This window comes from Lithobates pipiens, unplaced genomic scaffold (assembly GCF_037356315.1).
Source record: "Lithobates pipiens isolate NorthernLeopardFrog02 unplaced genomic scaffold, aLitPip1_a1.2 Scaffold_13, whole genome shotgun sequence".
In the NCBI taxonomy this organism is placed as follows: Eukaryota; Metazoa; Chordata; class Amphibia; order Anura; family Ranidae; genus Lithobates; species Lithobates pipiens.
Window position 1 is genome coordinate 129,711,155 of NW_027507718.1, and position 19,099 is coordinate 129,730,253.

Sequence of the window (19,099 nt, forward strand, 5' to 3'; positions counted from 1 at the left end):
CAAAGGGCAACCAAACTGATACTAAGCAAGGAGGAGCTGGCGCTTTTGAGAAAAGAATAGAACAACTGAATTTATTTCTCTTCTAAGAAGAGGTCATTAAAAGACAGGTATGGGGTATTAAAACAAAAAACTAACAAAAAAATTTTTATACTCACCTAGGTGGACATTGAGCTGCATCTATACAAACACTGCTGATCGCTCAGTTCTCCCCTCCACTCCGAGCAGAGAGCTGTGACTGTCAGTCAACAGGCTCTCTACCTCTCCAGCGCTCGCAGGAGGGCTGGGCTGGGGAGGAGAGGAAGGGACTGGATCAGTCTCCCAGTGGTGCAGTATGGCAAAAAAAAGTTTTGGTCATACTTCTCTCTCAAAGGGTAGTATGATTAACATGTATAAATACATAAAAGTGGTCCATACAGTGAACTTGGTTTAGAGCCAATATCTTTCCAGTTACTACATCGGGGCAAGGGGGCACTCTTTATGTCTGAAGGCAAAGATTTTCACAGTAAGCTGTAAAAAGGTAGAATAGCCTTCCTCAAAAACTGGTTTCTGGCCAGCTCAGTAGATTATTTTAACAAATAGCTGAGTGAATTCCTAAATGCACAAAATATAACCAGATATTAACATTTAGAGGTAATAACTCAAGGCGTAGTTGCTACTGAAAATATTTGATCGCCTCCTGGGGGACCAAGAAGGAGTCTCTTCCCCCCCCCCCCCCGTGTAGCAAATTGGATCATGCTTTTTCAGGGCTTTTTGCTAACTATATGGAGGTTTTCTATATATATATATATATATATATATATATATATATATATATATATATATATATATATATTTTTTTTTTTTTTTTTATTGGTTGAACTAGAAGGACTAGTGTCTTTTTCCAGTAACTATGTAACAAATGAGCATTAAAACTAATTTTATTGATGATTTGAATTTTTTTTAAGGCTTATCAGTGCTATCACCTGACAATAGCTGTGAATAATTTCATTTATAATAGTGGGTCCCATTCCTTAATTACACTTTTTTTTACCACTTTAAATAGACAGGCCATCACCCTTCCCCGTTATCAAAAAGTATCTTCTATTTCCTTACCAGATGATGTGCTGGGGATCTGCCACAGCAATCTTCTCTCTGAACTAAGGAAAGAATTCAGTCGGTTTAGTTAAAACAGAAAATGTTGCACAAAAAAAGTCATATGCTGACTCAGCAATAATAAATGGCAAGAACAGAATGCCACTATTTTAAAACAGACAAAAAATAGTATTTTTCACTTAGCAAAAAATCATTTTCTTGGAGACACTGGATAAAGTCATTTAGAAGCTTTAACACCGGCAAACAAGCAACGAGTTCTAAGGACAACCTCGTGTAACCCCTCCTTCTACTTCCATCATGTCTCAGTTTTGTATCAAACCAATGGTAGATGTGGATCAGAACAGAGGGAAGAGACCTGAACCAATATCCCATTTTCTAAAACAGGAGTAGGCAACCCACAGCCTGCGGATTGCACCCGGCCATGTTCACCGCTGTTCTAATAGTAGCACAGCAGCAATCGGCTGATATCAAAGGGCTGGATGGTGACGGGAACCGCTGAAGTGAACTTTTTACATTAAACAGCAGGTGATTGGTTCCTGGGCGATCATAGCAACCAATCACCAGCCAGTTAATGTAAAAAGTTAACTTCAGCAGTCCCCGCCCCCATTCAACCTGTGATACCAGCCACTCGTCGCGCTCTGCTCTACACCTGTGTAAGGTAGGAGAGTTCTACCTGCACAGCGTGCGATTATGGGTTCGTGGGTTGGGGGGCAGAGGGCACCATGGGGGCCACTGTAGGGGGCAGAGGACACCATGGGGGCCACTGTGGGGGCAGAGGGCACCATGGGGGTCACTGTGGGGGGCAGAGGGCACTGGGGGGCTGGCTTCAGAGGCCACTTTAGGGGCAGAGGGCACTATGGGGGCAAAGGGCACTATGGGGGCTGGAGGCAGAGGCCGTTTTAGGGGCAGAGGGTGCTATGGGGTTCACTATGGGGGCAGAAAACACTGGACACTATGGGGGCAGAGGGCACTATGGGGGCCGAGAACAGAGGATACTTTCAGGGCAGAGGGCACTACAGTGGGGTGCAGGGGACACTACAGTGGGGAATGCAGGGGACACTGCTTTGGGGACACAGGAAACTTTCTATGGGGGAAGGAAGACACTATGGAGTTATGTGAATTGGGAAAAAAGTACACTGCAATAGTCACCCTTGGGTACCAGGATGGGGGAGTAGGCACTAAAATCCGAATACCCGGCCCTATACTCCCTCAGGGTTAACTGGCTTTGTATTAGTGAAGCACCTTAAAGTGAGGTAAACCTGTACTGTTATTATTACTATGTTAGAATTATTATTATCCTCATTTATTAGAAGGTGAATGCGGCTCTCCATGCATTCACATACATAGAATCTGGCCCTGAAATGCAAAAAGAATGCCAACCCCTTTTCTAAAGCGTATATTAAGAGACACAGGATGAAGTATATCAGGGACATGGAGACATCCAAAAGCAGTCCAACTGAGGAGTGGGTACCACAGAAAATGTAAAGTTAACAGACCAAATAAAGCAACAGGTTAACAAAAGGCAGCTTGACCATGCTCCCAGAGCTGTCTGAAGTACCTGGCAACCAAAGCCAACATCAGCTAAAGCTTGATTGTTTATCTGGTAAAAAAAATAATGAATGTGTGAACCGAAAACCAGATGGCAGCCTTGAAAATTTGAGAAAGATGCTGAATGCTGAACAGCCCATGAAGCACTAACCGATCTAGTGGAATGTACTTGACAGGGAAAGGTGGTTCTAAAGTCTATAGGCTTGAATGATGAGCTGGCGAATCCACCTAGCAATGGTCCACCTATGGGGACCTATAGTAATGACAAACAGAGTTAGACCATCTAAAAGAGAGCGGCAGCTGAAAGACTGGCTCGAACAGTACATATTACATCCAGACAGTGGAGGGAAATCTCCTTTGATGTTGTAGAGCAGGACACAGAGAAGAGAATACCTTGGTTAAGGTGAAAGGAAAAAAAAACACCTTGGGGAGAAGAGAGTCCTTGGCCTGAAGACAACCTTGTTGTTGTGTAGCACAAGAAAGGGTTCATTACAGGAAAAGGCCACCAACTCAGACAACCTCTTGAGCAAATGTAGACAAATATACCTGATAGGTTCAAAGGCTGCTTTCTCAAAAGCCAAAAGAGACTCTACAATGTCATTGGGGGAATGTACAAGGGGAAACAATGTGTGTGGCACCCTGCAAGGAGGACCTTCACTAAGGTGGGAAAAGCAAGTGATCTTTGGAAAAAAACCACTAGGGCCAAGATTTGACCCATTATGACACCTAAGGCCCATTTTTGATCCAGCTGAGCTCCCTAAAAGTCAAGATACTTGCGGAATGCTTTCTGCTTTTTAGGTGCAATGGTAGACTTTAGGAGAAGCCATTATCCTGGCTTCAAAAGGTGTGGTAATAGCCAAATCAGACAGGCCCCTATCCCTCAGGACTTGAGCTTCAGTCAGGCTGTTAAGCTAGTGATGGGAAAGCATGGTGTTAAACTGGTCCTAGGGACAAAAGATCTGGACAATGTGAGAAGGCCCACAAAGAGTCTACCAGGAGTTTGATGAGGGTCAGGAAGAGCATAGATCAGGGTGAACTGATCTTACAGAGTTACCATAGCATCAATTTAAAAGGCTGGAGGATCCCTGGTCCTGAAGACAAGCCTGCTCAGTTTGTTGTTGAACCTGGAAGCCAGAATGTGTATTGTCCAGTGTTCCACACCTTCAGTATTAAAACACCTCAGATGATGAGACTGTAGACCTGAGACCAGACATTATCAATTGAGGAAACACGTCAGTTTTCTCCTCTGAATATGTTCGGTGAACAGGGCTAGAACATAATGTTCAATACATGGCAAACTTGCATCTCTTAGCGCTGCAAGATAATAGGATTTTTGAATACAGCTTACCTGTAAAATCTTTTTCTTGAGAGTACATTACGGGACACAGAGCCTTCATTACATAGTGGGCTAGATAGGCACCTTCGGTGATTGGACACTGGTTAACCCTAAGGAGAATTCCTCCCCTATATAACCCCTCCCCTACGGGGAGCACCTCAGTTTTGTAGCAAAGAAATAGGTAACCACGTAAATCCCATAGAAGGGCAGGAGCTTTGTGTCCCATGATGTACTCTCAAGAAAAGGATTTCACAGGTAAGCTGTATTCAAAAATCCTATTTTCTTGATCATACATCACGGGACACAGAGCCTTCATTACATAGTGGGATGTCCCAAAGCAATGCTCAATTTGAAGAGATGGAGACACAGATCAGAAATATAGACCGTAAACGGACCAGAGGAGCTAAACTGCAGCCTGCAGGACACTGCACCCGAAGACGGCATCCTCTGGCCCTCTTACATCCACCTGATAGAATCTGGTGAATGTATGGACTGAAGACCAAGTCGCAGCCTTGCAGATCTGAGCTATGGAGGCCTGGTGATGCACTGCCCAAGAAGCACTAACAGCCCTAGTTGAGTCTGCTTTCACGTGAAAAGGAAGAGTCTTCCCCTCTTTATACCATAAGCCTGAAAAATAACCTGTCTAATCCATTTAGAAAGAGTGGATTTCAGCTCTGCCTGGCCTTTTTTAGGGCAGGATGAATAAATCAGTTTTCCGTATCTGAGTGGTTGCCTGTGGATAGATGCTGATTGTTCTTACCACATCAAGAGTGTGCAAAGATTCTTCTTCCGCAGACTGCGGATCTGGAAAAAAGGATGCTAGGATAACATCTTAATTTAAATGGAATCCTGAAACCACCTTGGGTAGGAAGGACCGATGCGGACACATTATTCTGTCCTTGTGAATAATCAAATACGGCTCTTTTCAAGAAAGAGCTGCCAACTCTGATACTCTCCTAGTAGAGGATATGGCTATGAAGAAGACTAATTTCTTAGTCAAAAGTGCTAAAGAAGCATGGTGCAATGGTTCAAAGGGATGTCCCTATAATGTGGACAAAACCAAATTCAGATCCCATGGGCACACTGGAGTTTTGACTGGCAGATTTAATCGCAGTGCCCCCTGAACAAAGGCCCGGACAAGGGAATGAAAAGCAAGTGGCTTCTGAAAAAATACTGACAAAGCCGAAATTTGAACTTTGATAGTGCTCAAGGCCAATTTCATCTCTAGGCCTCACTGGACAAAGGCCAGGATCCTGCTAATGACATACTTTCTAGGATGCCATCTCCTGGGTTCACACCAGGAAACATATGCCTTCCAGATTCTGTAGTAAATAAGCCTAGAGGCCAGCTTTCTGGCATTGACCAGAGTGGAAAGACTGAATCCGAGAGCCCACAGTCTTTTAGAATGTGGGTCTCAGCAGCCAAACTGTCAAATTTAGACTTCGTAAAGCAGGATTGTAAATTGGACCCTGTGAGAGTAGATCTGGCCAGAGTGGAAGGATCCAAGGCCCGCCTACTGCCAACTTTATGATCTCTGCATACCAAGGTCATCTGGGCCAAGCCGGGGCTACTAAAAGGACCGACTCTGCTTCCCTTTCAACTCCCCAGGAACCGCGGAAGAAGTGGATTTGGAAGGAAGACATAGAATAGATTGTACCGATTCCATGGAATTGTCAGAGCATCTGGCCCCTGATCAAGTACATCCTTTTTTCTTGACACAAAATTGGCCAGTTTCTTGTTGAATCTGGACACAAACAGATCTACATCCGGGGTACCCCACTTGTGACATATGATCTGAAATATGCCGGGGTGTAGAGACCATTCTCCTGGGCATAGTTGCTGGCGGCTTAAAAAAATCCTCTTGCCAATTTTCCACCCCTGGGATGAAGACCGCAGATAGGCAGGGAACATGCCTTTCTGCCCATGCAAATATGCAATTCACCTCCTTTTGGGCATCCAGACTTCTGGTGCCACCTTGGTGATTGATGTAAGCCACTGCCGTGGCATTGTTGGACTGTATCCAAATAGGATGACCTTGTAGTCTGTAAGACCAGCCCATGAGGACCAAGTTAATTGCCCGAATTTCCAGAATATCGATGGGCAAGAGCCTTTTTGTCACCAACCATCTTCCCTGCGTGCATGCTTCTTCCAGAACTGCTCCCCAGCCTGTCAGCCTTGCATCTGTGGTTATGATTTTCCATAGTAGTGGAAGGCAGGCCTTGCCTTTTAAAAGATTTTTGGTTCGTAACCACCAATTGAGGCTTTTGCGTATCCTTGGTGATAGGCACATAGGAAGATCCACGGCATGAGGCTTCATGTTCCAAGCCACGAGGATGCTTGTCTGCAAAGGCCTTGAGTGAAACTGGGGAAACTGCGAAAGAGGTGACCATTTTTCCTAACAGTCTCATTCAAAGCTGAATGTAGGGACTCCTTTTACTTAATACTAGGCGAACCAGAGCTCTTATGTCCTTGGCCTTTGGCTCTGGTATAAACACTCTGCCTTGAGCACTGTCTATGATCATGCCCAGATATTCCAACCTTTTTAAAGGTTGCAAGGAAGACTTTTCTAGATTGATAATCCAATCTAGGCTTTCCAGATGTTTTACAGTCTTTAAAACACTGTGGTTCAGGTGCGTTACTGATTGCTCTATGAGTAGCAAATCGTCCAGATAAGCTACCACTGTTATGCCCTGAGCTCTTAGATTCGCTAAGAGATGGTCTAGAATCTTTGTAAAACTTGAGGAGCTGTAGCGAGATGGAAAGGAAGGGCCACAAATTGAAAATGGCGCTGATCTACCGCGAACCTTAGATATTTTTGGTGAGCGGAAAATATCTGAACATGAAGATATGCATCCTTGATATCCATTGATGCCATAAATTCTCCCCCTTGAAGGGTGGAGACCACAGAACGGATTGACTGCATTTGAATGTGCAGAAATTGATTCAGATCTTTTAGATCTAGGATGGGTCTGACATCCCCATTTGGTTTTGGAACCGTGAAGAGATTCGAATAGAACCCTGATCTTTTGGATCCACTTCTACTATCAACCTCTGGGATAGTAAGCGATCTAAGGCCAGAAGTAGCGGTTTTCGCTTTACTGGATCTTTGGAGACCCTTGACCTTACGTAACGAGATGGTGGGAGCTCCTGGAACTATAGCTTGTAGCCCAGAGATACTGAGGAGACTACCCATCTGTCTTGAACCTCTTCCCACCAGGCTCCTGCAAACTGCAGGAGCCACCCCCCCACTCGGTCGAGTGGGGGCGCCCCTTCATAGGGATGTTTTGGGGCTCTGCTCGGCAGACTCATCCCTGAGTCTTCTTCTGCCCTTGGGCATGACCTTAGGCCTTTCCTCTGGAAGTAGATTGGGAAGGCCGTCACCACTGCTTAGAGCCTGATGCTCCAGGGGATGGAGAAAGAGAGCGTTTAAAATGATGGACGTTTACTCTTTTTGATTGGTAAAAGTGTAGATTTACCACCAATAATTCTTTGAATGAGTTTAGCTAGGTCATCCCCAAATAAGCTCTTTCCCTTTAAATGGGAATCCAGTTAAGTATTTTTTGTATGAAAGCTCTGCCGCCCAATGCTTAAGCTAAAGGGACCTGCGCATGTGTACCAACAGGAGAGAGAAACAAGATGCCTGCTGGACATCCAGATCCAATCCAGAATGGCACCAATCATAATACACATAAACCTGGTCAGTATAGCCCTTAAGCATCCACAGGGACCAGACTAGAGCTTTCTTCACAGCACGTTTTAGGTGACCAACCACCGTAGACACTGGTGAAAAAACTGAGGTTCTCCCCATATAGGAGGGGTTATTTAGGGGAGGAATTCTCCTTAATTAGGGTTAACCAGTGTCCAATCACCGAAGGTGCCTATCTAACCCACTATGTAATGAAGGCTCTGTGTCCCGTGATGTATGATCAAGAAATCTGGTTCCACCTTGATAATTGATGTGAGCCACTGCCGTAGCATTGTCTGACTGAATCTTGGTCAGAAGACCTAGCACTTGAAGGGATAACCAAATCGTACAGTTCCAGAATGCTGATCAGGAGACAAGCGTCCTCTGACGGCCAAGGTTTTTTGCCCTGAGAGGCCTGACCTCTGTCGAAAGAACCTTCAAGAAAGATCTCTACAAGACAGTATCCAGAAGAAGGCCCAGATGCTCCAAGTAAAGAACAGACAGAAGCCAAATCATCTTTGCTGATGACAAGAGGCATTCCCCATTAAAGGGCATTTGCAAGTAGTGTTCCTTGCCCTAATGTTACACAGACTAACATTTTAGTAAACGGGTTCTCCGGAAGTATATAGATAGGAGGACCCTGTCTGGATATTAGGCTTATCCACATGGAAAATTAGGAATGAGCTTCAGCTGTCGCACAGGTGTCAAACTGACGGCCCACCAGCTGTTGCAGAACTCCCATGTCCCATGAGACGCATTGCAATGCTGACAGTTACAAGCATGATTCCCACACACTGATGCATCCACTTGTAGCTCCACAACAGCTAGAGGGCTGCTAGTTTGACAACCCTGGAAAGAATCAGGTTTAGACATTTTGGATCCATCCTATGCTTGGACCAAATCCCCAGGGTCTGGTAGCTGGACCTTATAATAATTACAGGCTAAAGAACAGGGCTGAACCTGCAGAGGAGAATAAGTGCTCATAAAAGGCTTGCAGCCTCTTATCCACAAGATCCTTAAGATCAGAAAACCCCTCACAAGGACAGTCAGAAATTAACAAATCTATCATGGAAATTGCCCCTTTAACTTTTTTTTTTTTTTTTTTTTTTTTATCCATTGTACCTTGTGGTCATGCGTTGTGAAAAGACAGTAGAAAGCAAGCCCAAAAAAAAATGATATGCTATAGAGTTATTGTGTATTTGATGCATGTACCAAGTACAATCTTACCATCTGGCAGGGGGATCAAACTGCAGGTTAGATACAGTCTCATCTAGTGGAAGTAGTATGTGAATATCACATAAGGAGGCCATGTTCTGCATATACTCCAGGCTAAACTCTGTGGAGGTGGGACTACAGTTCCAGGATGATGCCAGGTGCAAGGGGACTGCAGATTTGCCAGGTTTAAATACCTTACATGGAAAGAAAACTAGAGTGAGATTGGGATCAGTTGAGACAATGATACAACATCCATACTAGAATTACAGTAAGCATACCTTTATTTCAAAAATACTTTACAAGTAATCCCTTGTACAGCAATAAAATATCATCAGAAAATACCTCAGGCTTTTAAAGAACAAAACCTAAATACAAATTTTATTCTCAATAGATTAATATAAAAAATTCTATTTAACCACTTGACCACTTAAATCCCCTTCCTAACCAGACCAATTTTCAGCTTTCAGTGCTCTCACACTTTGAATGAAAATTACTCAGTCATGCAACACTATACCCATATGATTTTTTTTTGTCAGTTTTTTAAATTTTTTGCACTATGAACCAAAAAAGACTGAAAATTTGGTTAAAAAATAAATAAATCTTGGTTTCTGTTAAAATGTATTGGCGAGTATTGCACAGTGTTGTAGAGTATGGGCAGAGTACTGCAGAGTATTGTCACAGAGCAGCACTGTGGGCACTACACATCCAGCCCACAGCGCTGCTGCAATCTCTCCCCCCACACTGTACCGAGCTGTACAGAGTCATGACGTGACTCCAGTTTGTTTACAAGTGATGCCATTTGTCATTTGACGGAGCGATCACATGGTAAACGGTCTTGCGATCACGGAGCAAGATTCTGGGAGAACGTCCATGGGCACCAGAATAAGCCAACCACGCTGTAGCCGTCTTTCGGCTATGGCACGGTCGGCATGTGGTTAAACGGCAGCCTTACTTCTTGAGACACCAATTCCATTGCAAAATTACCAATTTCACCTTGTGTGTATTGGTTGTTACTGAGGCTAATGAGGGTTTTTTTTTTGCACAAGAACAGGTCCTGAAAAAAAATCAAAAAGGAGCTTCCCTAACCAGAGCCTTTAAATCCATCCACTGCCAGGTCCGTACGGCATATGGATCTACAGCATCGCTTCCAACTGCCCAGGTCCATACACTGTACAGATCTGGCTTTAAGCTAAGGGTCACTCTGCTGAACATATAGCTTGGATTAGAGGCTGACAAGAGTTTGATTAGAGCGGACTGACCGAAAACGCCTCTGCTCTGCCCCGTGTTTCCCAACTCCAGCCACTGTTCTTTGCCATCCTAAATAGCCCCCCCACTTTTTTGTCGCCTTTTCCTGCTGCTTCAACCCCCAGCTTGGATTTCCCCCTCCCCCACAACCCTGAACCCCTGAAGCCACATGGGCTTTAAAAATATTCCAATCAATGTATACCCTGCCACTTCGACTCCTACAATGGACCCCCCTTTGCCAGCTTCTGCTGGAGTGAGAGATCTGTGTCAGGATGGGGGGGGGGGTTGTCGGTGCTGGTAAACGTGTTTAGAGCCATCATAGGGTAATAGCATTGATCTCTACTAGCCTCACGTAATATGTTCCTAGTTTCCTATTGTCTTCTGTAAAAATATCCCCAGCCAAAAATGTAGCATGTTCACACTCTCTGACCCTCATTAATTTCTTCTATTAGGCCTGTAGTTTATGAAGGCCTCTCAAGCATTACATATATTGAACATTATGTGCGGCCCTTCGGTGATGTCAGGGGCCACATTTGAAGCCCCTTTTATGTTGACAACCACTGGTGTAATGTGGGGGGGGGGGGGGGGGTGACCCTTTCGGTAAATCGGGATCAGAGCTATTCTCTCCCTAGCAGTCCAGTATGTGAATTGCAATCCCCACCTGTTGCTGCTTTGTGCTGCTGATGGATTCTATGTAAATTCTGTGTGTGGTAGAAGGCTGTACAATACAAATGGCTGCAGATAAACAAGTCCAATTTATGTAGGGTGATTTTTTTTTTTTGCATCTCTGTGTCCCAACTGAGGCCACTTACTGGTTATATGTATGGGTTTTCAATTTAATTTTGCTTATTCCTACTAATTTCCCAAACCAGAACAAAAAGCTTAACAGAATTCAAAAATAAGCCATTAACCACTTGCCGCCCGCCATATAGCAAAATGATGGCGGCAAAGTGGTTTCAATATCCTGACCAGACGTCATATGACGTCCAGCAGGATATCAAGCCGCTGCGTGCCCCTGGGAGCACGCAATGCGGCGATCGCTGATGCGGAATGTCAGTCTGACACCCCGCAACACCAATCTAGGTAAACAGTCTCTGACGGCGACTCTTTACCACGTAATTAGCCCTGTCCAATCACAGTGTAAACAAAAAGAGCTGGTGATTACATTTCCTCATTCGTGTCTTTCAGACACGAGTAGTGGAGAGCCGATTGGCTGCTCCCCTGACAGGGGGGGTCTGTGCTGATCAATTACCAGCGCAGCCCCCTCCCCCCCCCCCCAAGGATGCCCACACTGGACCACCAGAGACACCACTAGGACCACCAGGGATGCCACCACTAGTCACCACCAGGTATGCCAATCAGTGCCCACAATGGATGCCAATCTGTGCCCACCTGGGCATCACTGATTGGCAAGCATTATTTGGCACTGATTGGCATCCATCAGTACCAAGTGTACATTACCACCTATCAGTGCCCATACATGCCAATCCTTGCCACCTATCATTGCCCGTCTGTAACGCCCATCAGTGCCCATCCGTAACGCCCATCAGTGCCCATCCGTAACTCCCATCAGTGCCCATCCGTAACTCCCATCAGTGCCCATCCGTAACTCCCATCAGTGCCCATCCGTAACTCCCATCAGTGCCCATCCGTAACTCCCATCAGTGCCCATCCGTAACTCCCATCAGTGCCCATCCGTAACTCCCATCAGTGCCCATCCGTTCCACCCATTAGTGCCCATCCAATGCCGCCCAGTGCCCATCTGTGCCACCTATCAGTGCCCATCAGTGGAGAAAACGTGCTTATTTACAAAAGTTTTGTAACAGAAGCAAAAAACATTTTTTTTCACAATTTTTCGTCTTTTTTTTTATTTAGCAAAAAATAAAAATCTCAGAGGTGATCAAATAAAAAAAGCTCTATTTGTGGGAACAAAATGATAAAAATTTTGTTTGGGTACAGTGCAGCATGACCGCGCAATTGTCATTCATAGTGCAACATCGCTGAAAGGTCTAGGCAGGAAGGTGTATAAGTGCCCGGTATTGAAGTGGTTAAACACAGAAGCTCAGTTTTATATTGCCTACAAGAGAAAACAAAAAATAAATGTACTGCTTGTTTATTAGCAAATAAAACCAGCCTTAAAAGCTGCCCAAGGTCACTGAACAAGAGGAATGACGCACCTGGTATTTAAGCAGAACGACATTGTAGTAAGGAGCAGTATGCTGTTCAGACAGATTTTGTAAGTGGTATGTTAACCTTGGCATGTTTAACCAGAAGTCCTTGCAGCTGTGGTCACTCTGAGATAAGTCACTATGGAAAACAGGATGGCTCACAGTTACAGTGAAAGGCTGAAAAACAACTGCAGAAACAAAATGTATGGTAGACTTGATCACCATTATCTTACCTATACAAAAGGTCGGAATTAGGAATAAAATGCTCAACATCTGAGGTGTGGACTAAGCGAAAACTTAGAACAGGAGGAGGGGTAGATCCTCCAAATACACGAAGTATACCTCCAGGAAAGGACATTGTAAGTTCTCCAGAGATGCGCATTCCTGACCTGGAACAGAGTACAGTATTTATCACAGCAAAGAATAAGATGCTAGATTCTGTATTACTAGTTCACACTAAGTTACCTCTTGTTTTTATGGCATGGATGTATTGCTGTTTTTTAGTTCTGGAGATGATTTGGCAGGAAAGCCAGTGTTAAGGAACACTGTTACAGCACAATTTTTGTTACACGTCTTTCAAAAAAAGTAGGAACGAACAGGGAGGTCGTAGTAACCAATTAAGACCCTGGACTTCCACATAGAATAAAAAAAAAACCAGACTGATCACCAAAAGACATATTTTTCTAGATATTTTAAACTGGCCTCATTGATTTACAAGTATACTTTAACCACACATGGCGTTCTGCAATTGATTAAAAGATATAGAAAAGTAAGGAGTTTCTTCTTTCAACTGCGTGTGCCAGCAAACACAGCCCTGCAAACCTACTCTACTGAGACTGGCAGTTTGTAATTGTGCAGTGCACAAAGTCCCAAGTCTTAATTCTGTCCATCTGAAAATAGGGTGGGGCATTTATCATAATATGCATATAAATTATATTTATGCACACCAGTCTATTTGAACCCATCTCTACTTTAGAACACTCCAAATCAGTTCCTCTTCTGTCTACTGTAAGCCATGAGGTCACAGCATGACTGGCTAGATACTTGCTTCATAGAAGCCCTGTTCAGTCTGGCTAAAGAGATCACTGTAAAGCCCCTGCCACACAGGGTGGACTCAGGCTGCGATAGTGGTTGTCTCTTGTATGCAATCACATGTTAGCAACACTGGTAAAAATTATACATTCTAAATATAATTTTCTGGGCACCAGTCCTCTGGAAGGATGTACTGGAATTGGAGCAAGTACAAATAAGGGCAACAAAGCTAATAAAGGGTCTGGAGGATATTAGTTATGAGGAAAGGCTGTGAGCACTGAACTTATTCTCTCTGGAGAAGAGACGCTTGAGAGGGGATATGATTTCAATTTACAAATACCATACTGGTGACCCCACAATAGGGATAAAACTTTTTTGCAGAAGGGGAGTTTAACAAGACACGTGGCCACTCATTAAAATTAGAAGAAAAGAGGTTTAACCTTAAACTACGTAGAGGGTTCTTTACTGTAATAGCGGCAAGGATGTGGAATTCCCTTCCACAGGCGGTGGTCTCCGTAGGGAGCATCGATAGTTTGAAAAAAACTATTAGATAAGCACCTGAACGACCGCAACATACAGGGATATACAATGTAATGCTGATATATAATCATACACAAAGGTTGGACTTGACGGACTTTTTCAAACTCCATTTTTCACGCTAAATCTGAATCTCTGTCAGATAAGTGTAAACCCTTGTACACACGGTCGGATATTCCGATGGACAATGTCCGATAGGACCGTGTTGTCAGATAATCAGACAGTGTGTGGGCTCCATCGGACTGTTTCCGTCTGAGTATCCGACGGACCAAGTTTTCCAGCTGGGCTATAAAATTTTCCGACAACATGATCCGATCGGACTTTGTCTGATCATGTGTAGAGAATTCCGATCAGACAAATTCCTAGACCAAAGCTATTGGCTACTAGCCTGAACGTAGTCCCGTCCTAACGAAATAACGTCATCACGTTAAGTACGATTGGATTTTCTGACAACTTTGTCCGACTGTGTGTATGCAACAGTTTCGGACAAAATCCGTCGGATTTGGTTGTCGGAATGTCCGACCGTGTGTACAAGAGCTAAGAACAATTCAAAATAAAAGGCTGGATCTAGACTCACCCTTCCAATTCGCCATCTTCAAAGACAGCATGCACATATTCTGTAAAGGCAGCAGCTACAGGAAGAGATTCCTGAGACCCCAATATAACAGGACTAGGTCCACGGGAAATCCCTAGAATAGAGTAAGGTATATCAGTCTTCATTAGACTGGAAAATGCAAGCGGATCACCAGAGAAAATATACAAAAAAAAAAAGAAGGGAAAAATTCAATATTATTGTAACCTGCTGGCTAGAAACCACAAAACAGTAATAAATTGCCTGTTCCACATTTTAACACGGCTGATGCTGATAGAAATATATGATCTGTTTAAAACCAAGGAGGTCGCAATCTCATATACAGTAGCCTAAGTTTTCAACTTAGTCTATATGCAAACACCTTAAAAGCAGGTATATTATCGTTAAAGGCTCCATGGCTGGGAAATCAATCACGCATTGTCACCATATCTTCAGAAGGTTCTTTCCCACCCTTCTGAAAAATTTCACTCATCCCACATGATCACTAAACGAGACCTCAACTGTCTAGTACAGGACAGGATTACACCCCATGCTTCCTTTAATTATTTACACAAAACATTCACCATTCAAAACATTCCGTGTGTAAGCATGTGCAGGAGAGGTAGCCGATAACAAAAGCCCCATAGTAACACTGTGGGTGATGTCACACTCCCTTACCAGCTGTTGTCAGCTGTCTCATAGTTTCATAGTTAGTAAGGTTGAATAAAGACACCAGTCCATCCAGTTCAACCTGAGTTAGTGTCTACAACTGTCCCTAGCCCTGTACATTGCACACTCACACCAGTCCCTACCCTCAAGGAGCCCACAATCCAAGGTCCCCATTCATATACTAGGGCCAATTTTGGACAGAAGCCAATTAACCTACCTGCATGTCTTTGGATTGTGGGAGGAAACCCACACAGGCACAGGGAGAACATGCAAACTCCAAGCAGGTAGTGTCGTGGTTGGGATTTAAACCAGCAACCCTTCTTACTGCTAGGAGAGAGTGCTAACCACTACACCACTGTGCTGTCCTGCACACAGCAATCTGCCACTGGAGACCAGATCAGATCAGCATCAGAAAAGGTATTATAGTGATGTATGCTTTACAGGGTTAGACCGATTACTTTAAAATGTGACTGAGTAGATTTAGGCCGGGTTCACATGTGCGTCTGTGTTTTGCAGTCCAGTATCCAATGCATTTATGTTCACCGGTTCAGGTGCAAATTTTTGCCTGAATTTACACCTGAACCAGACCTAAAAAATGACACAGGACCCTTTTTGAAACTGCATCGCGGCTGCCTCAGACATGCATGAAGTGTCTCCATGTCATGCGAAATGGATGCGGCTTAACACACATTCAATTTTTCTAATGCGCAGAGCCCTCTAATTCCTCTTGTACTAAATTTTAATGTAACTTTAATGTCTGCTCTCATGTTGTAAAGCTCTGCGCAAACTGTTGGCGCTATATAAAACCTGTATACTAATAATATAATAATAATATATGTGAACCCAGCCTCAGAGTTTTAAAAGGATAAGTTCACCTTTTCAAAAAAGAAATGCACATCTTTGTGCAAGTTAAAAAGAAAAAAAAAATTTGCATTTTTTTTATTTATTTTTTTACTAGGAGCCTGTAAGGCATTGCTCCCATATCAGCAGATTGTCTGTGTAAGCTGTCTGCTCGTACCTCATATGGGTAGGCAGTTACAAAGTGACAGGAAGACTCAATGAACTACCTACAGTGCACAACAGCGCCCTGGTAGTTCATTGAGAACCTCAAGCCGACAGCCGCAAAGGATGTCGGTGCTTTTTGTTTCCCATTCACAGAACTCTGTATGAATGACGCAGCTGGGTAGGACGAGCCCTGCATGGCTGCATCTTTTTTTTTTTAAATTGTGACAGGAGATGTGGGGAGAAGATCTCCAGCCTGCTGCCACAATGGGAACTCCAGGGTGGGGGTTTGGTAATAGGCAGCTGCAGTTATCCGTTAAAATGCGCCACTCTCCCTTCCCAAATGGTACCATCCAACTTTCTACCTAATGCCCCCTAACAATCTGAAACACTAAATATTCCCTGTACAAAAGAGAAAGCATAATTATCCCTCAAATTTCTTACAAAATACTACAGCTCTGGGTCACCAGACTATTACTATATAATTCAATATATGCCAGTACCCTCCCACATAGTTATCACGCTATACCAGCCATTAAGAATGATCTCAAAGTATTTTTGTAAAATATTTTTACAATAGACTAGCCCCCATCATAGCTACAATAATTTATCCATATCAAACAGGGTTTTATCCCCATCAGAAAAAATTTAGACAACATTCAATATCCATAAATACTTAGCAAGTTGACAATCTATACTGCAAAAGTCTCCTTATGGGAATTCACTAAGCTTTTGTGACAGTTACATAGCCATGCCTTACCACTCATTCCAGGCTGTAATCTCAGACTTTAGGGGCTGCTCTATGTCCTTTTTACTCTTTGATCTAGCCATGAAGACCTTGGCGAACACCATCAGAAACAATTTTAATATGAAGGCATATTTGAAGGGTCCGAAAGCATGCATGTATGCTAATCAGGGACTGCCATGAACATACATTTATTTTTTTTATTCGAGCTTCGAGGGTCGTAGCTCGGCAACCTGGGGGTCACAGAAACCCCGAATGGGGGTATGTAGCCCAAGTCCTACCCCATCACTGGTAAATATTTGGGGCTCCTACGACCTATGGTTCTAGAGATATGGGGTTCCTTGCACAGCCTGTCAGAGCTTAAATACAGAGTGGCCAGTTTAAATACAAGCTGACACACCCTGTTTGCTGCAGACAGTGGTTGAGCTCATAGTTGTCTTTCACTTCTTGTCAGAGGCACTAAGCTCAATGAACAGCTTGGAGTCTTGGAACAATAGTAAAGTACCATTGGTCCCAGCTGTCCAATAAAAATGCTGCAGTGGAGGCTCCCCTGTCACTGCAGTGTGTCATAGAAGGGGGGCATTTGTCTAAAAGAAACATGCTCCCTTCCAGCCCAGCCTTCTTGACTACAAGGAAAAATCATTTATGGGCATAAGATTTACCCACAATCCCATGGTTTTCTCAAACAGTTAAGAGGGAGAAACTGATTCTGTTGAAAAAATACTGTTATATTCAAGCTAAATCATATATTTATATGCTATATCTTGTAACATAATTTATTATTTATCTATTTACTGTGAAAATACTGGTTCGAAGTTATAACTTCAAACTTCAGTAATTTACCTGTTAAGCCACCTGCTTGAGTATAGATTTTGAAAATATAGTAAATTACCTTAAAAACAATATATAATTATTTGTATATTACTTACGGTAATTAACCCCTACCACCCAGGCCAATTCTGACATGTGTCTCCTACATGTAAAAATCATAATTTTTTTTTTTTTTGCTCGAAAGATTACTCAGAACCCCCAAATATTATATATATATTGTTTTAGCAGACACCCTAGGGAATAAAATGGTGGTCTTTGCAACTTTTTTATGCCACACGGTATTTGTGCAGCAATTGTTTTAAATGCGTTTCATGAATAAAAAAAACACAAACGTTAGCTTGATTTTTTTTTTGTATAATGTGAAAGATGACATACAGTGGAGTGAAAAAGTGTTTGCCCCCTTCCTCATTTCCTGTTCCTTTGCATGTTTGTCACACTTAAGTGTTTCGGAACATCAAACCAATTTAAACAATAGTCAAGGACAACACAAGTAAACACAAAATGCAATTTGTAAATGAAGGTGTTTATTATTAAAGGTGAAAAAAAATCCAAACCATCATGGCCCTGTGTGAAAAAGTGATTGCCCCCCTTGTTAAAACATACTATAACTGTGGTTGTCCACACCTGAGTTCAATTTCTCTAGCCACACCCAGGCCTGATTATTGCCACACCTGTTCACAATCAAGGCATCACTTAAATAGGAGCTGCTTGACACAGTAAGGTCCACCAGAAGATCCTTAAAAGCTACACATCATGCCGAGACCCAAAGAAATTCAGGAACAATTGAGAAAGAAAGTAATTGAGATCTATCAGTCTGGAAAGGGTTATAAAGCCATTTCCAAAGCTTTGGGAATCCAGCGAACCACAGTGAGAGCCATTATCCACAAATGGCGAAGACATGGAACAGTGGTGAACCTTCCCAGGAGTGGCCGGCCGCCCAAAATTACCCCAAGAGCGCAGCGACGACTCATCCAAGAGGTCACAAAAGACCCCACAACAACGTCCAAGGAACTGCAGGCCTCACTTGCCTCAGTTAAGGTCAGCGTTCATGCCTCCACCATCAGGAAAAGACTGGGCAAAAATGGCCTGCATGGCAGAGTTCCAAGGAGAAAACCACTGCTGAGCAAAAAGAACATCAAAGCTCGTCTCAATTTCTCCACAACACATCTTGATGATCCCCAAGACTTTTGGGACAACATTCTGTGGACCGATGAGACAAAAGTGGAACTCTTTGGAAGGTGTGTGTCCAAGTATATGTGGCGTAGAAGGAACACTGCATTTCAGAAAAAGAACATTATACCAACAGTAAAATATGGTGGTGGTAGTGTGATGGTCTGGGGCTGTTTTGCTGCTTCAGGACCTGGAAGACTTGCCGTGATAAAAGGAACTATGAATTCTGCTGTCTACCAAGAGATCCTGAAGG

At 43.4% G+C, this 19,099-nt stretch overlaps 1 protein-coding gene across 9 annotated transcripts in view; it reads right to left on the reverse strand.

The window, feature by feature from the left end:
* The window catches only part of FCHO1 (FCH and mu domain containing endocytic adaptor 1), a 276,363-nt gene that overhangs the window by 17,320 nt on the left and 239,944 nt on the right, over positions 1-19,099 (reverse strand). For all 9 annotated transcript variants that reach the window (XM_077475562.1, XM_077475564.1, XM_077475563.1 and 6 more), the window contains 5 exons: positions 14,436-14,547; positions 12,523-12,678; positions 12,299-12,428; positions 8,889-9,070; positions 1,093-1,136 (listed from right to left, as the gene is read on the reverse strand). In XM_077475562.1, coding sequence (XP_077331688.1) covers positions 1,093-1,136; positions 8,889-9,070; positions 12,299-12,428; positions 12,523-12,678; positions 14,436-14,547 — 624 coding nt within the window. The remainder of the gene's footprint in view (positions 1-1,092; positions 1,137-8,888; positions 9,071-12,298; positions 12,429-12,522; positions 12,679-14,435; positions 14,548-19,099) is intronic.